This window comes from Marmota flaviventris, chromosome 19 (genome assembly GCF_047511675.1).
Source record: "Marmota flaviventris isolate mMarFla1 chromosome 19, mMarFla1.hap1, whole genome shotgun sequence".
In the NCBI taxonomy this organism is placed as follows: domain Eukaryota; kingdom Metazoa; phylum Chordata; class Mammalia; order Rodentia; family Sciuridae; genus Marmota; species Marmota flaviventris.
Window position 1 is genome coordinate 29,877,403 of NC_092516.1, and position 18,815 is coordinate 29,896,217.

The following is an 18,815-nucleotide window of genomic DNA, read 5'->3' on the forward strand; positions in this document are numbered from 1 at the left end:
ATTAATAATTTTGGACTATAGTTGATTGCAGGAAATTGAAACCACAGAAACTATGGATAAAGGGAACTACTATATCTATCTCTAGCTTCTTGTTAGCAACAAATGATGTTTTATTATTATTACTTTATTTTTATCTTTTGGTACTGGGGATTGAACCCAAGGGCGCTTAACCACTGAGTCACATCCCCAACCCTTTTTAATATTTTATTTAGAGACAGGGTCTCGCTGAATTGCTTAGGGTCTCGCTAAGTTGCTGAGGCTGGCTTTGAACTCATGATCCGCCTGCCTCTACCTCTCGAGCTGCTGGGATTATAGGCATGTGCCTCCGTGCCTGGCCAATGTTATTATTTTTTGAATAGCCTTTGAAGAACTTTTTGGTAAAATCTTATGTCTTCATTTTTCTTGTTCTTTGTTAACAGCAATTGTTACTAATAAAGTGGGTATAAGAGCATACTGTAATAAAATTGCTACTTTTGCACTTTAGAGCAGTTATTAAAAAAATACAGGTTACTTGAACACAAGGCAGTACTGTCACAGTCTACCTGATAATTGAGGCCATTACTACATTGTTGGTGAATGATGAATATAGAGAATCTGTGCACTAGAAGTAACTAGAGGTCAGATGTTCTGGTGACAAGAGGGAAGGCCTAGTTCACCTGGTGTGGAAGCTTGTCTCTAACCCCTACTAAAACGTATGTCCTCAAGGGAGTCATTGAACCCTCTATCTTCTTGTTTTGAAAACTAAGAAAGTGGTGGGAAATCTTGGAAGGTGATTTTGAGGATAAAGATAAGATATAGAAAATATTTGCCACATTGTAAATACTTGATAATAGTAGCTATTATTTCCCCCTCTCAACTTGTTTCATTTTTTATTCCTTTCTTTTTCATTTCCCTTCCTCCTCTGTCTATCCCTTATTGCTTGCTAGTGGCCTAATCTAAGGCAGGTGATATATACCAAGGAGATCTTGGTGATGGCCCAGAGAGTTGACTGAATGATCCTGGCATTACTTATTAGGTAAAGCATAAGATCAATAAAGCAAGTTGTTAGAATCAGAAAGGGTGAATCATGAAGGAGTTAAAATAAGGAAAAGGACAGAAGGCAAAACAAATGAACAGAAGTGTGTCCCTGAGAGAGAGAAGGCGGCTACATATAGGGAGCGAGGTGAAGAGGCAGCACCTTCCCACATTGGGAAACGCTAGCGACGTCAGCTCCATACTCCTTGGATAGCTGACACTTTCTAGAGTTCCTCGTCTCAGTGGGACATGCCTAATTGCAGAAAAGATGAGATTAATGAGGGAACTGTTAGAAGATTTTGCTCATGTGGAATAACAGAATTCAAGTGGCTGAGGCGAGTTAGAAAATGGTGGACTGAGTTTCTTCATTGTTAGTGAACCTATGAGTTAATAGAGCTGGTGCGCGGAGATGAGTTGACTTGCTGCAGTGGGCAGATGGGTGCAGAGTCATTATGGTGTCTGAGCTGGTGAATCACTTGGTGAAAGCAGTGTTAAGGACATTAATCACATAGTAATGTGTGGGACAATTTGAAAGGACAAAATGGAAGGCTAGAAGATCATTGAAGAGGCCGTTTTGGGAACCTAGGTGCAAGGATGAAACGGAGAGGGGCAAATCAAGAGAGATGCCTGTGATGGGCCCACCAGCATCCAAGTGGGGAAGCAGGGAGAGGACTCTGGGATGAGCCTGGAGGCTTGGTGACTCCCTCAGAATACCTGGAAGAGGTGAGATTCTCCTGCATAGCTTGGGAGGGTGTTTGTACTGTCACTCTCCAAACCACACTGACAGCTCCCCTTGCCGTCCCTCATGTGGCTGTAGAATGGTTCCTGCAGCGTTTGGAAGGATGGCTCAGCTGGTTTCAGAAGCCCAGCATCCTTTGAGCCTAGGATCTGCATTTTCCCCTCTTTTGATGCCCTTTGAACCCACTTTGGGTCCATTCTTTAAGTCATTACCTGAGTCAATATGTGCTACTCTAATAAAATGCCTCCAACTGAGTGGTTTATAAAGAACAGCAATTTATTTCTCAAAATTCTGGGGGCTGGAAAGTCCAAGATCAGCTAGTTTGATGTATAAGAGTTGCTCTCTGTTTTCCGAGATGGTGGCTTCTTCCTGTGTCCTCACATGTTGAAGGAAACCAAAGGGGCTATGTGGAGGGCAGGCTGTGCTCTGCTCTGAGTCACTTCATGAAGTGTGGAAAAGCAGTTTCAGGCTGTGCCTAAACCTGAATTGCTCCATGTTGTAAAGCAATCGTTTTACAAAAGGTAGTTTGCCATAAGCTTCTTCATTTTCAGTGCCCAAGCAGAATGACTATGCACCTTGTTTGTACAAGTAATGACACCATCTGCCTGGCACAACCATAAGGCACAAACTGACGAATGAATTAACCATGCTAATAAGAGTAACCACCTGTGGACTGATGGAATTAATTGGAAGCACACGGATGTGCAGGTGTATCAAATTCATCTCAGAAAAACCAGACCACTGAATGATGCAGCCCACGCACCAGAGGCCGGTAAAAGGAAGGGCACTCTCAGACTGGACATGGTGGCACCCTGACCCCATCACCTGGTCGCTGGTTTTGAGCTTTGCCCAGGAAAATTGCCATAGTGATGAACTTCTGATTTCCTGTCCCGTTGGGCTTCAGCAGAACATGGTTCCTTCTGCCTGTGATGACCCTGTATGGCCCACTCCAAGCTGACATCTCAAGCTGATATTCTGGAACTGCCATCCATCTGGACCTTGGCCTAGAATAAGTTCTTGCGTGTTGAACAAGCTCTTGGTTGGTTCCTAATCTTATTTGATCACCTACAGGGACCCTGCGTTAGAATCTGCCCTCTGCCTTCCCTCTCAGTTCTGAATCCCTGTGGCTGTCTTAACCCTTTTTTTATTTTTTTTTTTATATTTATTTATTTATTTAGTTAGTTAGTTAGTTTTCGGCAGGCACAACATCTTTGTTTGTATGTGGTGCTGAGGATCGAACCCGGGCCGCACGCATGCCAGGCGAGCGCGCTACCGCTTGAGCCACATCCCCAGCCCGTCTTAACCCTTTTTTAGTCTTTCTGTGACACACACTTGAGTATAAAACTATTAGAAATTAAGATTGGAACTTGCATTTGCGCAACTTTTGATACCAGATAACCCATGAATATTCAGTAAACTGCCAGTTATGAAAATGGGAGAGCACATGAATTTACTGTCATTTGTTGAATTCTGACATTGTGGAAAGACACAGACATGCTTGGTCTATGTTAGTGACAGCATGCTCCCAACAGGCTAAATAAATAAATATAATTAAGAGGATGGAATCCCTCAAGCTCTTTTATAAGGACACCTAATCCTCTGCATGAGGATTGCTCAGTCGCCTCCCAGAGGCCACCTGCTTAATACTGTTGCATTGGGGATTAAGTCTCAACTTGAACTTGAAAGCAGACTGACTCCATTATTCAAACCATCTTGGGCGCAATGGTGGTGTGATTAGCAATTCCGGAGGATGAGGCAGGAGCATGGCAAGTTCGAGGCCATCCTGGGCAACTTAGTGAGAGTGTGTCTCAAAATAGAAATAAGCCCGTAAAGGAAAAGGTTTGGGTATGTAGCTTAGTGGTATACCACCCCTGGATTCAATCTCCCAATACTGCAAAACAAAAATAAATAAATAAAAATTTAAGACGATGGAATCCCTCAAGCTCTCTCTCTCTCTCTTTTTAATTTTTATTTTTTTTAGTTTTAGGTGGACACAATATATTTTGTTTCTATGTGGTGCTGAGAATTGAACCCAGTGCCTCACGCATGCTAGGCGAGTGTGCTACCACTTGAGCCAAATCCCCAGCCCCTCAAGCTCTCTTATAGGGACACTTAATCCTATGCAAAACATAACAGCAATAGTTCATAATTCCCTGATGATGTCGTTTGCAGTTTCTCTTTAAACTCTTTTTAGTGATAATTCATACGGAACCTTACATGCTCTTACCCTCAGTCCTGAACATATGTATACTTTCTGTGGTAGTTTTGTCATTCTTTTTTGTCTCCTAGACTCTAGACCCCCTTTTTGCAGTTTGGTACTACCCCATCTTGAGTCTCCAGAGACATAGACCAACCATCCCACTATAGCATTCGAAATTTCCAGATATGCTATTTTGTAACCTCTTTTGTGGGGACAGCATGGCCGTGTCTGGTGGCCTCTTCCCAACTGTGTACCTACCTGGACTTTGGTCTAGGAGTGGATGAGGGGATGGAGGGTAGGTTAGACTCTGTGAAGGGGCAGAGGGTAAAGTTTCTGGGATGGCAGTGCAGTCTTGTTGGGGACTGCCCTGGGTCTAGTGAGGGGATGGGTGTGTTGTGGGGGGCTCAGCTGAGATTTGGGGTTTTGTTTCTAGTATGAGACTTGGAGACTTGGGTCCCTGGAAGTTCCCTAAGCTCCCTAATCTCCTTTTGAGCTTCAGTTAGAAAGAGTTGGTTTATATCCGGGCTTGGTGGTGCACACCTGTAATTGTAATCCCAGTGACTCGGGAGGCTGGGGTAGGAGGATCACAAGTTCAAAGCCAGTATCAGCAACTAAGCGAGACCCTAAGCAACTTAGCAAGACCCTATCTCAAAAAAATAAAAAAGGGCTGGGAATGTGGCTCACTGGTTAAACGTCCCTGGGTTTAATCTCTAATACCAACAAAAAAAGAAAAAAAAAAAAGAGTCTGTTTCTGTTGCACCCGAGAACTGACTGGCAAACTTCCTTATCAGGCCGTGTCATCCACTGACCTCCTCTGTGAGTAGCCTCATCTCTTCAGCTCAACTGCAAGCTCCTGTGGGATGGTATCATACACATCCTTAATTTCTTCCCATCACCGGGCACAGTTTGTTAGTTGGCTTCAGCTGTGGTCTGTATAGATTTTTGCTGTGGTTTGAGGGTACCCCCAACGTTCATGTGCTGGCACCCTAATTCCTCACTGTGTTGGGAGGTGGCACCTTGAAGAGGTGATCAGGTCGTTCAAGGGGATCGATGGCTTTCTCATTCTATCTAGAGAGGCTTGTCAGAAACCAAGTTCACCTTCCTGCTTCCTTGCTTCTGCCCTTTGGTTTTCCTCCATGAGTCAGAGCAGCCCAAGGCCCTCACCAGAAGCCACGCAGATGCCAGAGCCATGCTTCTGGACGTCCCAGCTGCCAGAACTGTGAGTTCAAATAAACCTCTATTCAGTATAAATTACCCAGTCTTAGGTATTTCATGGTAGCAACAGAGAATGGACTAAGTCATCAAATATAAATATTTAAATCTTACTTCTTACCCAAAATAGTCTAAATTCTAATTTCTTATTTAACACTGTACATTTTATATCTGCTGTTTCTGCTGTATGATAGATGGCCTTCTCCAGCTGTTCCAGTACAGAGCAGACACGGCTCAGTCACCTGCTGTTTAGACTGATACGCATCCCCATGTAAAGGTCCTGCTGTCACCTCAAACTTCCCTTGCTGCAAACAAGTTGCTACCTCCTTCCGCCTTCCTGTGAAGCCACCCCATCTTTTGATTTCCCATGTGACTACTGTCACTGACTAACTCTACACTCAAAAGTTATAAGCCTGGAACGCAAAGGTTAATAAGAAAGGACACATGACAGAGACAGGGAACACCGACTGGGTTATCAGAGGAGAGAGAGAGCAGCAGGAACTAATCCAGCAACTCGGGACTTCATCCTCACCTGTGTCTTTGGAACCTGTTTTTTGCCATGATTTTTCCTTTGTGATTTTGCTGACACTGTCTTCTAGAATGTTCTACTCCCCTGACCCAAATCGATCATATTCAGCCTTTAAGGTTTCAATCAAACATCTGCCCTCTGATGGACTTATGTTCTAGTCTGGACTAGAGGGATTGTATCTAGAATGTTCCTTTGATCAATCTTTCAATGGCATGCATTGTTTTTCAGCTTTCTGGTGTCTCTTCTCCTTGGGAACCTGATGTTAAGAAGCATCACTTATTCTTTTTCTCATTGCTTCTTAGTACCTAATGTGAAGTTTGGCTTTCAAATAAATTTTTGTTCCATTGGATGGAGTTCAGACTTGGCAAGATTTTGGTTGAAGCCACAGCTGCTGTTTTGGAGAAGAATTTTCCATTAGAGTCAAAGCGACATCTGGTGGCTGGGGGACAAAAGGCCATGTTTAGGAAGCTGGTGTTGTGGCTGATGCGGTAGCATGTGTAAGTGCACAAGGTCCTGGTGACTGGCATGCTAGGGCAGCACTCTCTGAGTCCTTCTTTGTTTCCAGGGAGACTTGTTGCTGCTGATAGATGCCACAGAGAGAAGCAATCCAATGCCACGACAAGTACAGAGATGCTCACTACCTGGGGCTGTTAAGTAATAATGATAGTAATGGCAGGAGCTAGGCACAGTGGCATCTGTAGTCCCAGTTGCTCAGAAACCTGAGGCAAAAGGATCTCTTGAACCCAGTAGTTGGAGGCAAGCCTAGGCAACATAGCAAGAGCCTGTCTCAAAAAAATATAATAATAATAGTAATAGTAGTAGTAGTAGTAGTAGCAGCAGCAAGTTTCTTAACCTCTCTGTGTCTTAGGTCTCCTCATCTCTACACAGAAGTTTGCCACTATTATTACAACAAAACTTACTTCAGGAGCCATTTCAAAACAGGGTTTGGAAAACAGGTAGTATCTCCTGGATCAATTTTATTCTGATAGAATATTTTTACATCAAGGGACTTCTGACATTCATGTCCGTTGCCCTCCATGGTCAGGTTCATCATCTCCCTGGGTGAGATTAATAAGAAATCTGCAGAAATGGTGGCTGGAGGCAGGTCTTGTTAGTTTTTCATCCGTAAAGAAATAGAGAAAGGAAGAAAAACTTTGAACAGACAAGGAAGGGGGCCAGGGCAAAGTCAAATAGGGTGTCAGGCCTCGCGCTGTGACACCGCGTGCTCTTCTTTATCCTCGCAGTATCAGAGAAGCTGAGCACGCTGTTAAATGGGGCAGTTCCCAGTGCAAACTTCCCCTGTTGATAAGGGGGCCTTTTGAAGAATTCTTGTCTCTTGAACCTTCTCAGCATGTATGGATGGTTTTTGAACTGTATACTACAGAATTAGAGCTAACTTGTCCTGGTTTTTGAAGCATTTTGTGCAAAAAGATTTTCTTAGAATTCTAAGAAAATATGTTACAAATGGGTTCCTCTTCGGTCCCCAGCCCAAGCCCTGGAATTGGTCATATTTTCAGGTTATAAAGAGGTCAAAGGATATACCTGGGTTTCAGTGTCCCTGAGTTCTTAGACTGTCACCTTCGGGACCCTAGCTACCCCTATGAGCTCAAAGTAGGATCTGTGAAGAGAGGAAGGCAGGAAGAGGGATACTTGCTACCAGCTGAAATTATGGTCAGAAATCCCAAGTGGAACTATCTTGTGAATCGGATGGGGCCAATGTTTGTGTCTCTGGGTTAAGCTAGCCCAAAGTAGGCCCAGTGCCTCTAGGCTCTTTGATTCTCTGGTCCATAACTGTATTTTCTCCCTAGAAAGCTTGCCAGTTGCACGTGAGGACAGCACAGGAAAGATGTAGACTTGTGAGATTCAAAGACAGCCTCTCTGATTCTTCAGAAAACTTGGAATGGAACCATCAGTTGACCCAGTTATTCTACTCCTTGACATATACCCAAAGGACTTATAATCATACAATAGTGAAACAGCCACATCAATGTTTATAGCAGCTCAATTCACAATCGCTAAGCTATGGAACCAACCAAGGTGCCCTTTAACAGATGAATGGATTAAAACATGTGGTATATATACACAATGGAATATTGTGTATATATACCATATATACCACTCAGCCATAAAGAAGAGTGAAATTATGGACTTTGCCAGTAAATAGATGGAATTGGAGACTGTCACGCTAAGTGAAATAAGCCAATCCCCCAAAAACCAAAGGCTAAATGTTCTCTCTGATTTGAGGATGCTAACACACAATAAATGGCAGGGGAAAGAAGAATAGAAATTCAGTGGATTAGACAAAAGAGAATGAAGGAAAGGGAGGGGGATGGGAATAGGAAAGACAGTAGAATGAATCAGCCATCAGTTTCCGATGTTCATATATGAATACACAACCAGGGCATTCATCATGTACAACCCCAAGAATTAATTAGAATAAGTTATACTCCATCTATGTATAATATGTCAAAATACATTCTAGTGTCATGTATATAAAAATAAAAAATAAAAATAAATGACAGCCTTCTCTCTAAAGTGAGGAGAACTTTCATGAGCCACCCATCTTGTCTCTTGCCTTGGTTTCCTCTGGCTTTCTAGGGGAGAAGACCCTTCCTTTCAAGCTTGGTTAGACTTTGGGGACCCTCTCACTACATTAGTCTCATGGGAAAAGAAAAAGGTGAATTGAAAGGGAGGAACCCATAAGGAAGGGGTGCCCACCAACCAGATAGCCTTAGAACATCTGAGCACACCACACTGGAGGTGCCCAAGAATGCCCCCACTGGCCCTTCAGAGGGGTGGGGCCAGGCAGAGGCCTTTGGTACTGTTGAAATGATTGAGGAGTCAATGATTGAGTACCTTGCCAGGTTTACTCTCAAACACATCATGATCAGAATTTCCTCAAGGAAGCCCAACAGCATTTAAGAGAGACAGGAAAAAAAAGATAACGTGAGGGTTCTTTTTGTTCACAGAATAAAATCTCTCTTTATTCACAGCAGTAGGTTTATGTGGGAGTCGTGAAGTCTTATTCAAGCTTGAGAAAAGGTAACACTCTCATCGGGCAAAATGGCCACTTTTGATTGTTTTGCATCATTTGGGAATGTTTGTATCACCAGAATCACACAATTTTAGGAATGGAAATTTCCTAAAGGAGACAGTCACATCATGAGAAGTCACTCTGCAGATACACGAGTCCCTGGTAAACGTGACAGGGTGTCTCCCACAGCACTATTGGTAACAACACCACCAGTGACAAAACCAGGCAACAGCCACCCTTGGCGGGTCAGGACATCTATGGTGCATCTACATAGGCAGCTGGCAGAGCGAACCCGGGAGAGGCCTCTAGCAGCGATCATCAGGTGATGAAGCCGTGTATCTGTGTGTACCATGATTTTATTTGAATGAAAGAAACGAATTTTTAATATGCTTCTAAATGCTTAGCAAAGCTCTAAAAGAATACCCCAAACTGGGGGACTCTTACATTTCTACTTCTATCTTTTAAACCGTTTGTATATCTTCCTATAAGCATGTTGGGTTTTTGTTTTTGTAATTTGAAAAAGTCACTTAATCTGCACCTTGACCACTGACACATCTCCATCAAACAGTCATCTGGCTGTCCTTGAATCCTGCCAGGGACAGAGAACTCACTACCTCTTAACCACAAGACAGTGCTTTGACGCAGAACGCATAGGTGCTTAGTTCCTATTTAGAAATGAGTTGGGAATCCAGAGGGCTGGACCTATCAATCCTATCTTTAGAGTTCTGGAGTTGGGTGTCACACAATGTTGATAGTCAATGTTTTTTGTTGTTCTTTTTTTTTTAGTTAAAAAAATAGTTTTGAATATGTGAACAGAAACTAATTGGGGGAAGTGTGTCCTCTGCCAAGAGGCTTCCAACTACGAGGGGGGCTGGGAGCGTATCTCAGTGGTAGAGCCCCTTCTTAACATGCAGTGAGGCCCTGGGTTCCTGGGTTCCATCTCCAACATTGAAACACACACACACGCGCACACACACACACAACCCTGGAGGAAAAGAATAAGAGACTCTTGGGAAGATGTTTTAAGGAGGTTATTAAGAATATGCTAACAAAAGAGCTTTGTTTTCAAAGAACCTGATTTCTAGATGCAGCTGTGGAGTAGGAAGCATCATCGCCTGGGAGTAGAGCTTTGGTTCTCAGCAGGAAGGCTGTCTAGAGAGTGTCGGATCCAGGGTGGTGTGGCTGGATTGATTCAAGGGCAATCGTAGGCAAAAGAAGGATGACTTGATCTGGGCTGGAGAGATGAGGAGCAGGGGCAGGTGGCTGGGGAGGCTTTGGTGGTGGAAGGAAATACACTTGAGAACCTGCAGGGATGGGGCTATCAGGCCCGCCTGGGCTGGTGGGAAATGTCTAAGGAACCTTTCACTTTTCTTTCTCTTGATGCTGGGGTTTGAACCCTGGGCTTCTACCACTGAGCTACACCACCAGCCCAAGACTTTTAACAATTTTGTGAATATGCTAGAGATTGAACTCAGGCCTTGTAAGTGCTAAGCATGTGCTTGTCACTGACTACCCCAGTCCCTTCTTTCCTTTTTGAGGATGGTTCCCAGGGGAGAATCAATCTCTCTCTCTCTCTCTCTCTCTCTCTCTCTCTCTCTCTCTCTCTCTCTCACACACACACACACACACACACACACTTTTGGAGTCTTGCCTTGCTGCAGACCTGGGTGACCCATCTTGGAGACCCACCCACAGCAGGTCAACAAGCCTGTGCCTGTAATATGTATCTCACCGAGATCCCTGCCACCTGAGAAGTCTGCCAGCCAGCAGGGTCCCAGTTCCTTGCACCATGCGAAACATAGAAGCTAAGAGCAGGGACTTTCTTGGCATATTCCTTGTACTTATTTTATTTTTTAAATATTTTTTTTTCTCATTTATATATCAAAAGTGTAAAAGCATATAAGTCAACACAACTTCGAGAACATTCAGCCCCACATTTGGGGACTCCTATGGTGACCATGTGTGGCTGTCACTGTCCAGTGCATAATGAATTCAGAAACAAACAAACAAACAAAAAACAGTGAATGAGGCTATTTCGGGAGAGAGGGTGTCAGGGTGACTCAGCTTCCATGAGATGACACTCGTTTTGCATCCACGCGCAGTTCTGCAGTAAGCGGGTCTTGGTGCAGTACCCCAGCTGGTCGGTTTTCAAAAAGATGAATTAAGTGGGGTGGTTGAGTCCGAGCTAGCTGTCTCCTCCATCCGCCCCCCCTCACGTGTCCACTGCTCACACACAGCAGCCGGAAATGACACATTGAAGTGAGTCACCACTGCGGCTGTGAGTCACCCTGTAATTGGGGAAAGTTCTGTCCTGGTAGGTCATTCAGCCCCTTGCATTTCTGCTCCTAAATATATTGTAAAAATCTGAAACCATCCTGTCCTCCCTCAGGCCTCTCTCACCCACCCCATCCTTTTGGTGTCTAATGAGGGCTGCAATTGGACCACCTTGGCAGGGGCCCTAAATCCATCAGGTGGAAAGAGAGGTGCTGTGGGGTCAAGCAGCCACAAGGTGGCAGTGTGCGCACCACCTCGCTTGAGCCCATGGGGGGATGAGGGTGGAGTGGCAGGCTCTGAGGTGCATGACACAGCCCACGAAGAAACATTCTGAGCAAGTTTAAATAACACTTTCCCCTTAACAGCCCTCACCCTCTCTAACACGCACACAGGGCAAGGCTGAGATAAATACTCAAACACACCCCTGGCCTCCCCCTCCCCACCAGAAGATCTGGGGTGGGGGGCCAGGCACACATCTGACCTTTCTTCCTCAATTCCTACAAAAATAAAGTTTATGGGAAGCAAAAATCTGCTTCTATAAGTAAACAAGTCACCTACACTCCAAAATAATATATGCGGGATGCTTCTGGGGCGGGCGGGGGCGGGGAGGCTGGGCACGGGGTGGGCATTGGGTCCGCCCATCTGCAGCCAGAGTGGACTTTGAGATGAAAGAGCGTTTCTTCCATGGCCTTCTCTGGCCTGTCGCCAGCCTCGGCAGGGGTGGCAGACAGCGCAAGAGTGACAGCAGCGTGACTGGAACACAAATGGTCTCTAGCAAGCACACAGAAGCTCCTGCAGGCCCCATGGTTCCATTCTGCCAGGGCCTCCATGGGAAGCAGGTCCAAAGGCCGAGCGGGCAGGGAGATAGATGGGCACGGGCAGCTGTGCCCGCCATTCCTTCCGCGGGTTTTAAGGTCTGGCTTGGAGATCTTTGTGCTCAGGGGTCTCTCCCGGGCTGGGCTCTCTAGCTGGGCAGTTACCCTGTAAGATCCTCCCACCTCCGAAAGAGGCCGAGGTCATAGAGTCGACTGGAAAGAATTTACCATTGGGGAAAAAGAGACAAATGCCTTCTCTCTCCCCAGAAAGAGTCATCACAACAAAAATTCCTTTCTCCAGAGTTTGCTTCTTCCCTTCACGACACATCTCCAGTTTTGGTCCCTGATGAGAGCTTCTTTTCCTCTGGTTAGGGCTCCATCACTTGGCCCATGAAAAGCACTGCCCCTGAGGGGGAAGAACAGAAAGTGGAAGTTGAGAACAGGAAGCCTGAAATTTACAGATCAACTGAGACCTGAGCAGGTGGGTGAGTGTCTGGGGTCACAGGTGCTTAGATGACTGAGTTAGGACTGCATGGTCTACCCTGGAGCACCATCTCCACCAAGGGGGGGAGTGGAACCAAGTTCTATATTCTTTGCCCAGAGTCCTTGGTGGGAGGCGGTGGAGGGGCATCTACCTCTGCATGGGCTGGTGTACCCCAGGCAAGGATGTTGGGAGGACAGGGTATACTGTGGGGTTCCGTGCTCACCTGTGGGGTTGTGTCGAACCACAAAGAGGAAGGGCCGGTCCATGACAATCTCCTCAGGTGCCATGCGGGCTGAGACCAGGATGGCTAGGAGAGAAGGGACAATGTCTTAGGACAGAGGGACCTCTGTACCAGTGCCTGGATGGATCCCGGGGATTCTGGTGTCACCAGTCTTCCATCTGACAGCAGCATGGGGAGGTGACTTTGCCTCTCTGAATATGGGTCTTGGGGGTTGGGGGATGTCTTCTCTGGTTTCCTCCAGAGGTTGGGTTGACACCTCTCAGGTGTTCTCTCAAACACTTTTAGGGCTTACTGATCAGCAAGCTCCTTACATTTAGGTCACACTGTGAGACCAACCTGGGCTTTCGTTTGGAGGACTTTTCCACATTCAGGGGCCTTAGGAGTCCCAGGGAAAGTGGGCCCCTTTCCAGGTTGAGAAACATGTGGGGGAGTGGCATGACAGGACCACTGTCCCCGGCACAGGAAGTGTGCTCTGGGCAAAGAGGCCCATGTGGAACTGGGCAGGGGGGTCCATTTGGGATCTAGGACTAGTTATCCTGCAGGGTGAGTGAGGCACTGGCTGGTGGCCCCTCCTAGTACCCTTGGGCTGAGACTGGTGGAGCCTCTCCTGCCAGACTCACCCGTGGAGGAGGATGCTACTGTGCCACTCTCGTTCACCTCGATCTTGACTTTTTGCAGCGCTTGTGATACGTAGAGAAGCTCTTGGACTGAAACAGAGAGGAATACAGGGTGGATCAGCCACTGGTCTCAGAGCAGCTCCTTTGTCCTCTATAGGGGCCCATGACCCATGGGGATTAGGAAGCAGGAAAACCTCTCACCTGAAAGACTCGTGAAGTCTGCCTGGACGGGGCTAAACATGTCGGTCATCCCCAAGTTCTCCAGGGGCTTCCTGAGGTCAACTTCAGTTTCCAGGGAGAACCTGCAGGTGGCAGGGAGAGGGGAGACAGCTCAAGCCCTGCTTCCTGTTACTGGCAGCATCTGCCTCTCCCTGTCCCCCATCAGGTGCAACGGGGGCAGAGCAACAGGATAGGAAGTCATGGGAACATGGAAGAGGACTGTTTTTTGTTTTTTTTTTCTTCAAATCTGTTTGCAAAGCCTCTCTCTTTGCTGGAGGTTTCTAATATTAATGAACATTCTTCTTCAATCTCCTCACCCCCTTGAATCTGTGACTAATTACTTTCCTCAAATAAGGCAGTATTTTAAGCATAATTTTATTCAATCTGACTAGGGGGCCAAGGGAGAGTTCTCCTGCCAGGATGTTTGAATAAAAATCTGGTCTGTAGATTGTGTTTCAGAGAGCTAACCCTGAAGAGGACTCAAGCAGTGAGGTTTGGGGGCACTCTGCTTCCCACCAGGGCACAACTAATCGCCTCAATTTTTTTGTGTGTGGTGTGTGAGAGAAACAGAACCAGCTACCCAGATAAATTCTCCTCTTTCCCCAAGGCTGTCATTTTAGCATCTGGAAGTTGGGAATAAGCCTGTAGGAGTGTCCCGGCAATTCTGGAATTACCCAGCCTCAGCCATCTCCACCCACCTTGCTTTGTAGAAGGATTGAGAAAATCTGCTCTCCTGAAACTCCAGCCAGAAGCCATAGCTCAGGCTGCCCCATCTTGAAATGATTCCTTTTGTTCCACTGTTAGGATGTTGATTCAAGGAGGTGGGGGTGGGAGTACTGGTCCTTCCTGCTCTTGTGCATGTAAACCCATTCAGCATCTCTCCCCCACATCGTTTTTCCAGCTCTCCCTTTGGCTGGCTGTCACTGGGTATTTCTGGGGGTGGTCAGTATGGGGGCATAGTCTGGAAATTTCCCTCCAGAGGAGACAAACAGAGGGATGATTCAAGGGATCATAATGGAGCCCAGGCCAGAGCACTTCCCTCCAGCCTCCCACACATGCCCCCGCTTGGCAGGCATTAGAGATATGGGAAACTCAATACGGGGGCAGTAATTTCAGGGAACTGGGAGACAGGGAAGATCAAGACATTGGCAAGCATGGCGAGAGCCTAGAATAGCTTACTTGGGCAGAACCAGGAGGCGGGGCAGCCTGGTCATGTTGCCTTTCCACTGGCTGATGAGCTCGGCATCCAGAATATTGGTGAGGGCAGAGAGGGGCACATCTTTCTCATAGGGAGCTGCGATGAACATGCTGAGGGTCTCCCCATGGTAGGGCAATTCCAAGATGTCATAGTAGTGGCCATCAGGGGTGGTGAACTCAGCTATGAAGATAACCAAGATGGCGGGTTAGAAATGGCTCCAGCCTTTATTAAAATATCCCAGCCCTGGGTTTTCAGCTATTTCTCCTGTCTTCTCCACTCTTTCTGGAAGCCAAGCACCATTCCAGTTTGTTTGTTTGGTATTAGAATCTCTCTACCACTGAGCCACATCCCTGGTCCTTTTTTGCTTTTTTAAATTTTAAGACAGGGTCTCACTAAATTGCCTGGGCTGAATTGCTGGGATTATAGGTATGCCCCGCCATGCTCAGCTTCCATTTCCACTTTTGAGGCTTCCCTTCCCACTGTCCCCATTCAATGTTTGTTTATTTGTTGTCCCCCTGGCCACTGATGCTGGGGCATTGAATCCAGGGCCTCACACAGGTTTGGTGAGTGCTCTACCACCGAGCTACATCCCAGTCCACAGTCCATGTTTTGAGTGGCATTTGTTTGTTTTTGCAGCACTGGGGAGGGAACCCAGGGTCTCCTGCACACTAGGCCACCACTCTCGGGCCCTTGGTATAGAGCCCCAGCCCCTATTCAATGGTTTGATTTCCATTTCCCTACTCTTCTGCCAATTCAATGTAATCTGGTTTCTCTCCTTTTTGACCTTCTTGACCTTCTTTGGCCTCCTTCCAACACCCAGTCACTATTTCATTCCAATCCTCATCCTTTTAATCCCAAGTCCCATGTAGCCCTCCTCCCAGCAGGATTCATCAGCCCTATATAATCACGCCACACACCCTGAAGTGAAGAGATGGGGTCAGGTGGTTGACCAGATGTGGGCCTGAGGGAATTTCTAGATTTTGGCTTCATCCGCATGAGAAAAAAAACTCCTTTCTTCTGCTCTCATTATCCAAGTGGGAATATTTGTCAAAATTGGGGTGAATACTAAGGTTAAACAGAAATGCTCCCTATGATCCTTCTCCCCAAGAAGGCGACATTTTGGATGTTCTCTAGGAGACCTTGGGGAAGAGGGGCCCTTGTTGTGAGATTGAGAAGGGGGGTCTTGTACTTACTGTAGTTAAACTTGTTGGTCTGAGACATCATGGGCACGAAGACAGTGCTGCCATCAGACTTGTGGAAGAGGCGGCGGTGGGTGGCCAACTCTGGGAAGGGCGTCTTCCACTGGCCATTGAAGTAGAGGGCGTTCACCAGCACCAGGCGTGTCAGCTGGTCCACAGCCTCTTTGCCAAGTAAGTCACTGATCATACCTGTGGACAGCCAATTGTCAAAGGGATGTCCATTGAGGGGACTCAGTTAGAGGGTGAGGTGGAATGGGGTGAGTGGATCATCCTAACTGCTTCCAATTTGTTCCATCTTCCTGAGTCCCAGGAAGTCTTTTCTCACCACGCTTTCCTGATGCTAGGATCCTGTTCAGGATCAGGGTTGGAAACTTGACCCTGTCCATTGCCCCGATACTAACATCTGGTCATTGTGTGTACCAATGTTACTGCTGCTCTTACTAAATCTCATACTTTAGAGGGATGCCTTTGGTGTTGGTTCTTGAGAAAGTCTAATTAAGGAAAATATTAGCTACTGCACTCTGTTCTAAAGCACATGTGTCTCCAGGGAAGAGCGTGCTGAGGGGAGGCCCCTGGTGTCATGGCTCCCTTTCCCTGCCTGCTCACCTTTCGTGTGTCTCTTCACCCAGTCATTGATGATGAATCTGGCTCTGTCCACCTCTGAGAAGTCCACCTGCTTGACTGTGCTCCGGAACAGCCTGAAGAAGTGGGGCATGAAGCCCTGGACCAGCTTCACATCCCGCTGGACAAAGATGGCGTCTGTGCTGCTGATCTCGTCCTTGTTCCATGGTCCTATGAGCTCCTTGTACAGCTGACGGAGGGCCAGGGCCATGCCCTTCTCTGTGCCGAGGCAAGGACAGGGCATGTTACATTCATGTTGGGCCAAGGACTCCCAGATGGCCAGCCTTCCTCAGGAAGGCCAGACCCTACTTGGATACACATGGTTCTTCTGCCCCCTCAGAGGTCTCTGGAGGGAGATTTCATTCCAAACCCTAATCTTGACATCTCCCTTCTTTTCTTATAAGTCTTAGGACATACCCCTTTCTTTGGTTTAGAATATTTTTCTCTTTTCTTAAGTTACAAACCCTAATTTTTATAATAATGTTTATGCCAAATATTTCAGATGATTCTGTTTAATACTGACATAGCCCTGTGTAGTGGGCCTTTTTAGTATCCTCATTCTGTAGAGGAGGAATTCATGGTTTAGAGGAGTTAAGGAGCCACAGTTAATAAGGGTCAGTTCCACTGGTCTGTACACCCTGGGCAAGTCAAGGGCCCAGTGGTATAAGGTATGTGGGAAGAAGACGGGGCAGTCCCTCTATTGCACAAGGGTGGACCTGGCTGGGCTGGAGCCAGCCTGTCCCCAGTTTCTGCTAGATTCAGCCCCTACTCTATGAAGCCCACCTGACTCCCCGCCTCCCGCTCTGTCCTGTCTCTCACCATTAATGTTGAATCCCATCGCTGCTTGAATCTGCTTCTGGGTCTCTCCTCCAGTGGTTGCCTGCAGCATGGCCAGCACTGAGGCCACCCCGTAGGGCGAGAAGACCACATTGCGGTCCTTGGAGGCCCGGGCCACCTGCTGAAATACCTTCACTCCGAAGTCTGTGGCCAGATGGGCGGCCTGGTACTCATGCCGGTGCAGGGTGGACCCTTCAACAAAGAGGAGGGCCAGGCCCAGAGCCAGGCAGGCAAAGACTGGAGACAGCTGCATCCTAGAGCAAATGGAAGAGGGTCACATGAGGGAATGTTCTAGAGGATGGCTGAATGGACAGCCGTGGGCCAGCCTCCTCTTTCTTGCTGCCACCTGGGGATAGATGAACAGGGCAGCTTCTGATTCATTAAAGGATCACAAACAGTGCTGAGCCTGTCAAACTTGGCCTCCATCTGATTCTTTTCACTGGTCAGCCCCAGGGAGTCTTAAGCAATTTTTTTTTTTGTATCGGGGACTGACGCTTAACTGATGAGCCACATTCCCAGCCCTTTATCTATATATTTTAAATTTAGAGTCAGGGTCTCGCTGAGTTACTTAGGGTCTTAATAAATTGCTGAGACTGGACTTGAACTCACAATCCTCCTGCCTCAGCCTCTCAAGCCACCGGGATTACAGGCGTGCACCAGTGCCCCCGGCTTAATCCCATTTTTTACCTGTGAGAATCTTGCAAAATACCCAGCGTGTCTCCCAACCCCTCCAAGGGGCTGAAAGGCTAAATTACAATGACATCTTTGAACTGTGCAACGTTTTCCAATTCTCTTATCACATGTCCCCAACTACAGCTTCATTCGAGTTAGCAGCATGAAAACCCCCTCTCCTGAGGTGGGGAAGCAGCAAGCACCTTGCAGGAGAGGGACAGAGTAAGGTCCTTGTTTCTGGGTGACAGGGTTGTTGGTGGGGCCTGACTACCCTCCTGCTGCCAAGCCAAGGTGCCAAGGCAGGATTGGCTCAGAGCTACAGGGGTCTGGGGAAAGAATACAGAGGAAAAGTGGGGATTGTGGACGGAGGAAGCCCCCGGGTGAGAGGTGAGGGAATTTGCTTTTCTCCTACCTGAAGTTCTCAGAGGAGCCTTGTGACTGGCCGTTTGTCCTGCAGGAGCTGCAGCTGTCTAGTGGCTGCTGGAGGAGGGGGTGTGGCCTTCCTTCTTGACAGCGCTCTTGGCCTTGCAACCAGCCACAGCTGTGCTCCTCCTGGGCCGCTGCTTCCCTTTATACCAGATGTGGGCAGGAAATAGATGAACTCATGTTCCAGCCCCACCCACTTTCTGGCTCTGGAAGTTCGTCTGAACCGCCAGCCAGGCCCCCCTTGCACCTCCCTCTCCAGGGCTTGCCGAGGCGTGTGTGCGTGTCACTGTGTGTGTACGTGTGTAAGAGAGGGCTTGGGAACAATTGAGCAAGTCCTGATTGCCCGAGTCCCAGGGCCTCCCTTGATCTGACCACCCTGATGCCTGTGTTCCTCTCTCTTTGGTCAGCTTGACCCCTGGCTGTGCCAGATGGTCCATGATGACTAGGGTCCAGGATCACCTTCCCTGGTGCTCAGCTTGGGCAG

The 18,815-nt window shown here is 47.2% G+C and overlaps 1 protein-coding gene across 1 annotated transcript; it reads right to left on the minus strand.

The window, feature by feature from the left end:
- Positions 1-11,589: 11,589 nt before the first annotated feature.
- On the minus strand, positions 11,590-18,434 carry Serpine1 (serpin family E member 1). Its single transcript, XM_027952963.2, has 9 exons — positions 18,318-18,434; positions 17,216-17,487; positions 16,382-16,615; positions 15,770-15,964; positions 14,558-14,756; positions 13,361-13,461; positions 13,163-13,249; positions 12,525-12,608; positions 11,590-12,223 (listed from the first exon to the last, which is right to left on the minus strand). Exons 2-9 carry the CDS (start codon positions 17,484-17,486, stop codon positions 12,186-12,188), a joined length of 1,209 nt encoding a protein of 402 aa, XP_027808764.1. The 5' UTR covers position 17,487; positions 18,318-18,434; the 3' UTR covers positions 11,590-12,185.
- Between the last annotated feature and the right edge of the window lie 381 nt (positions 18,435-18,815).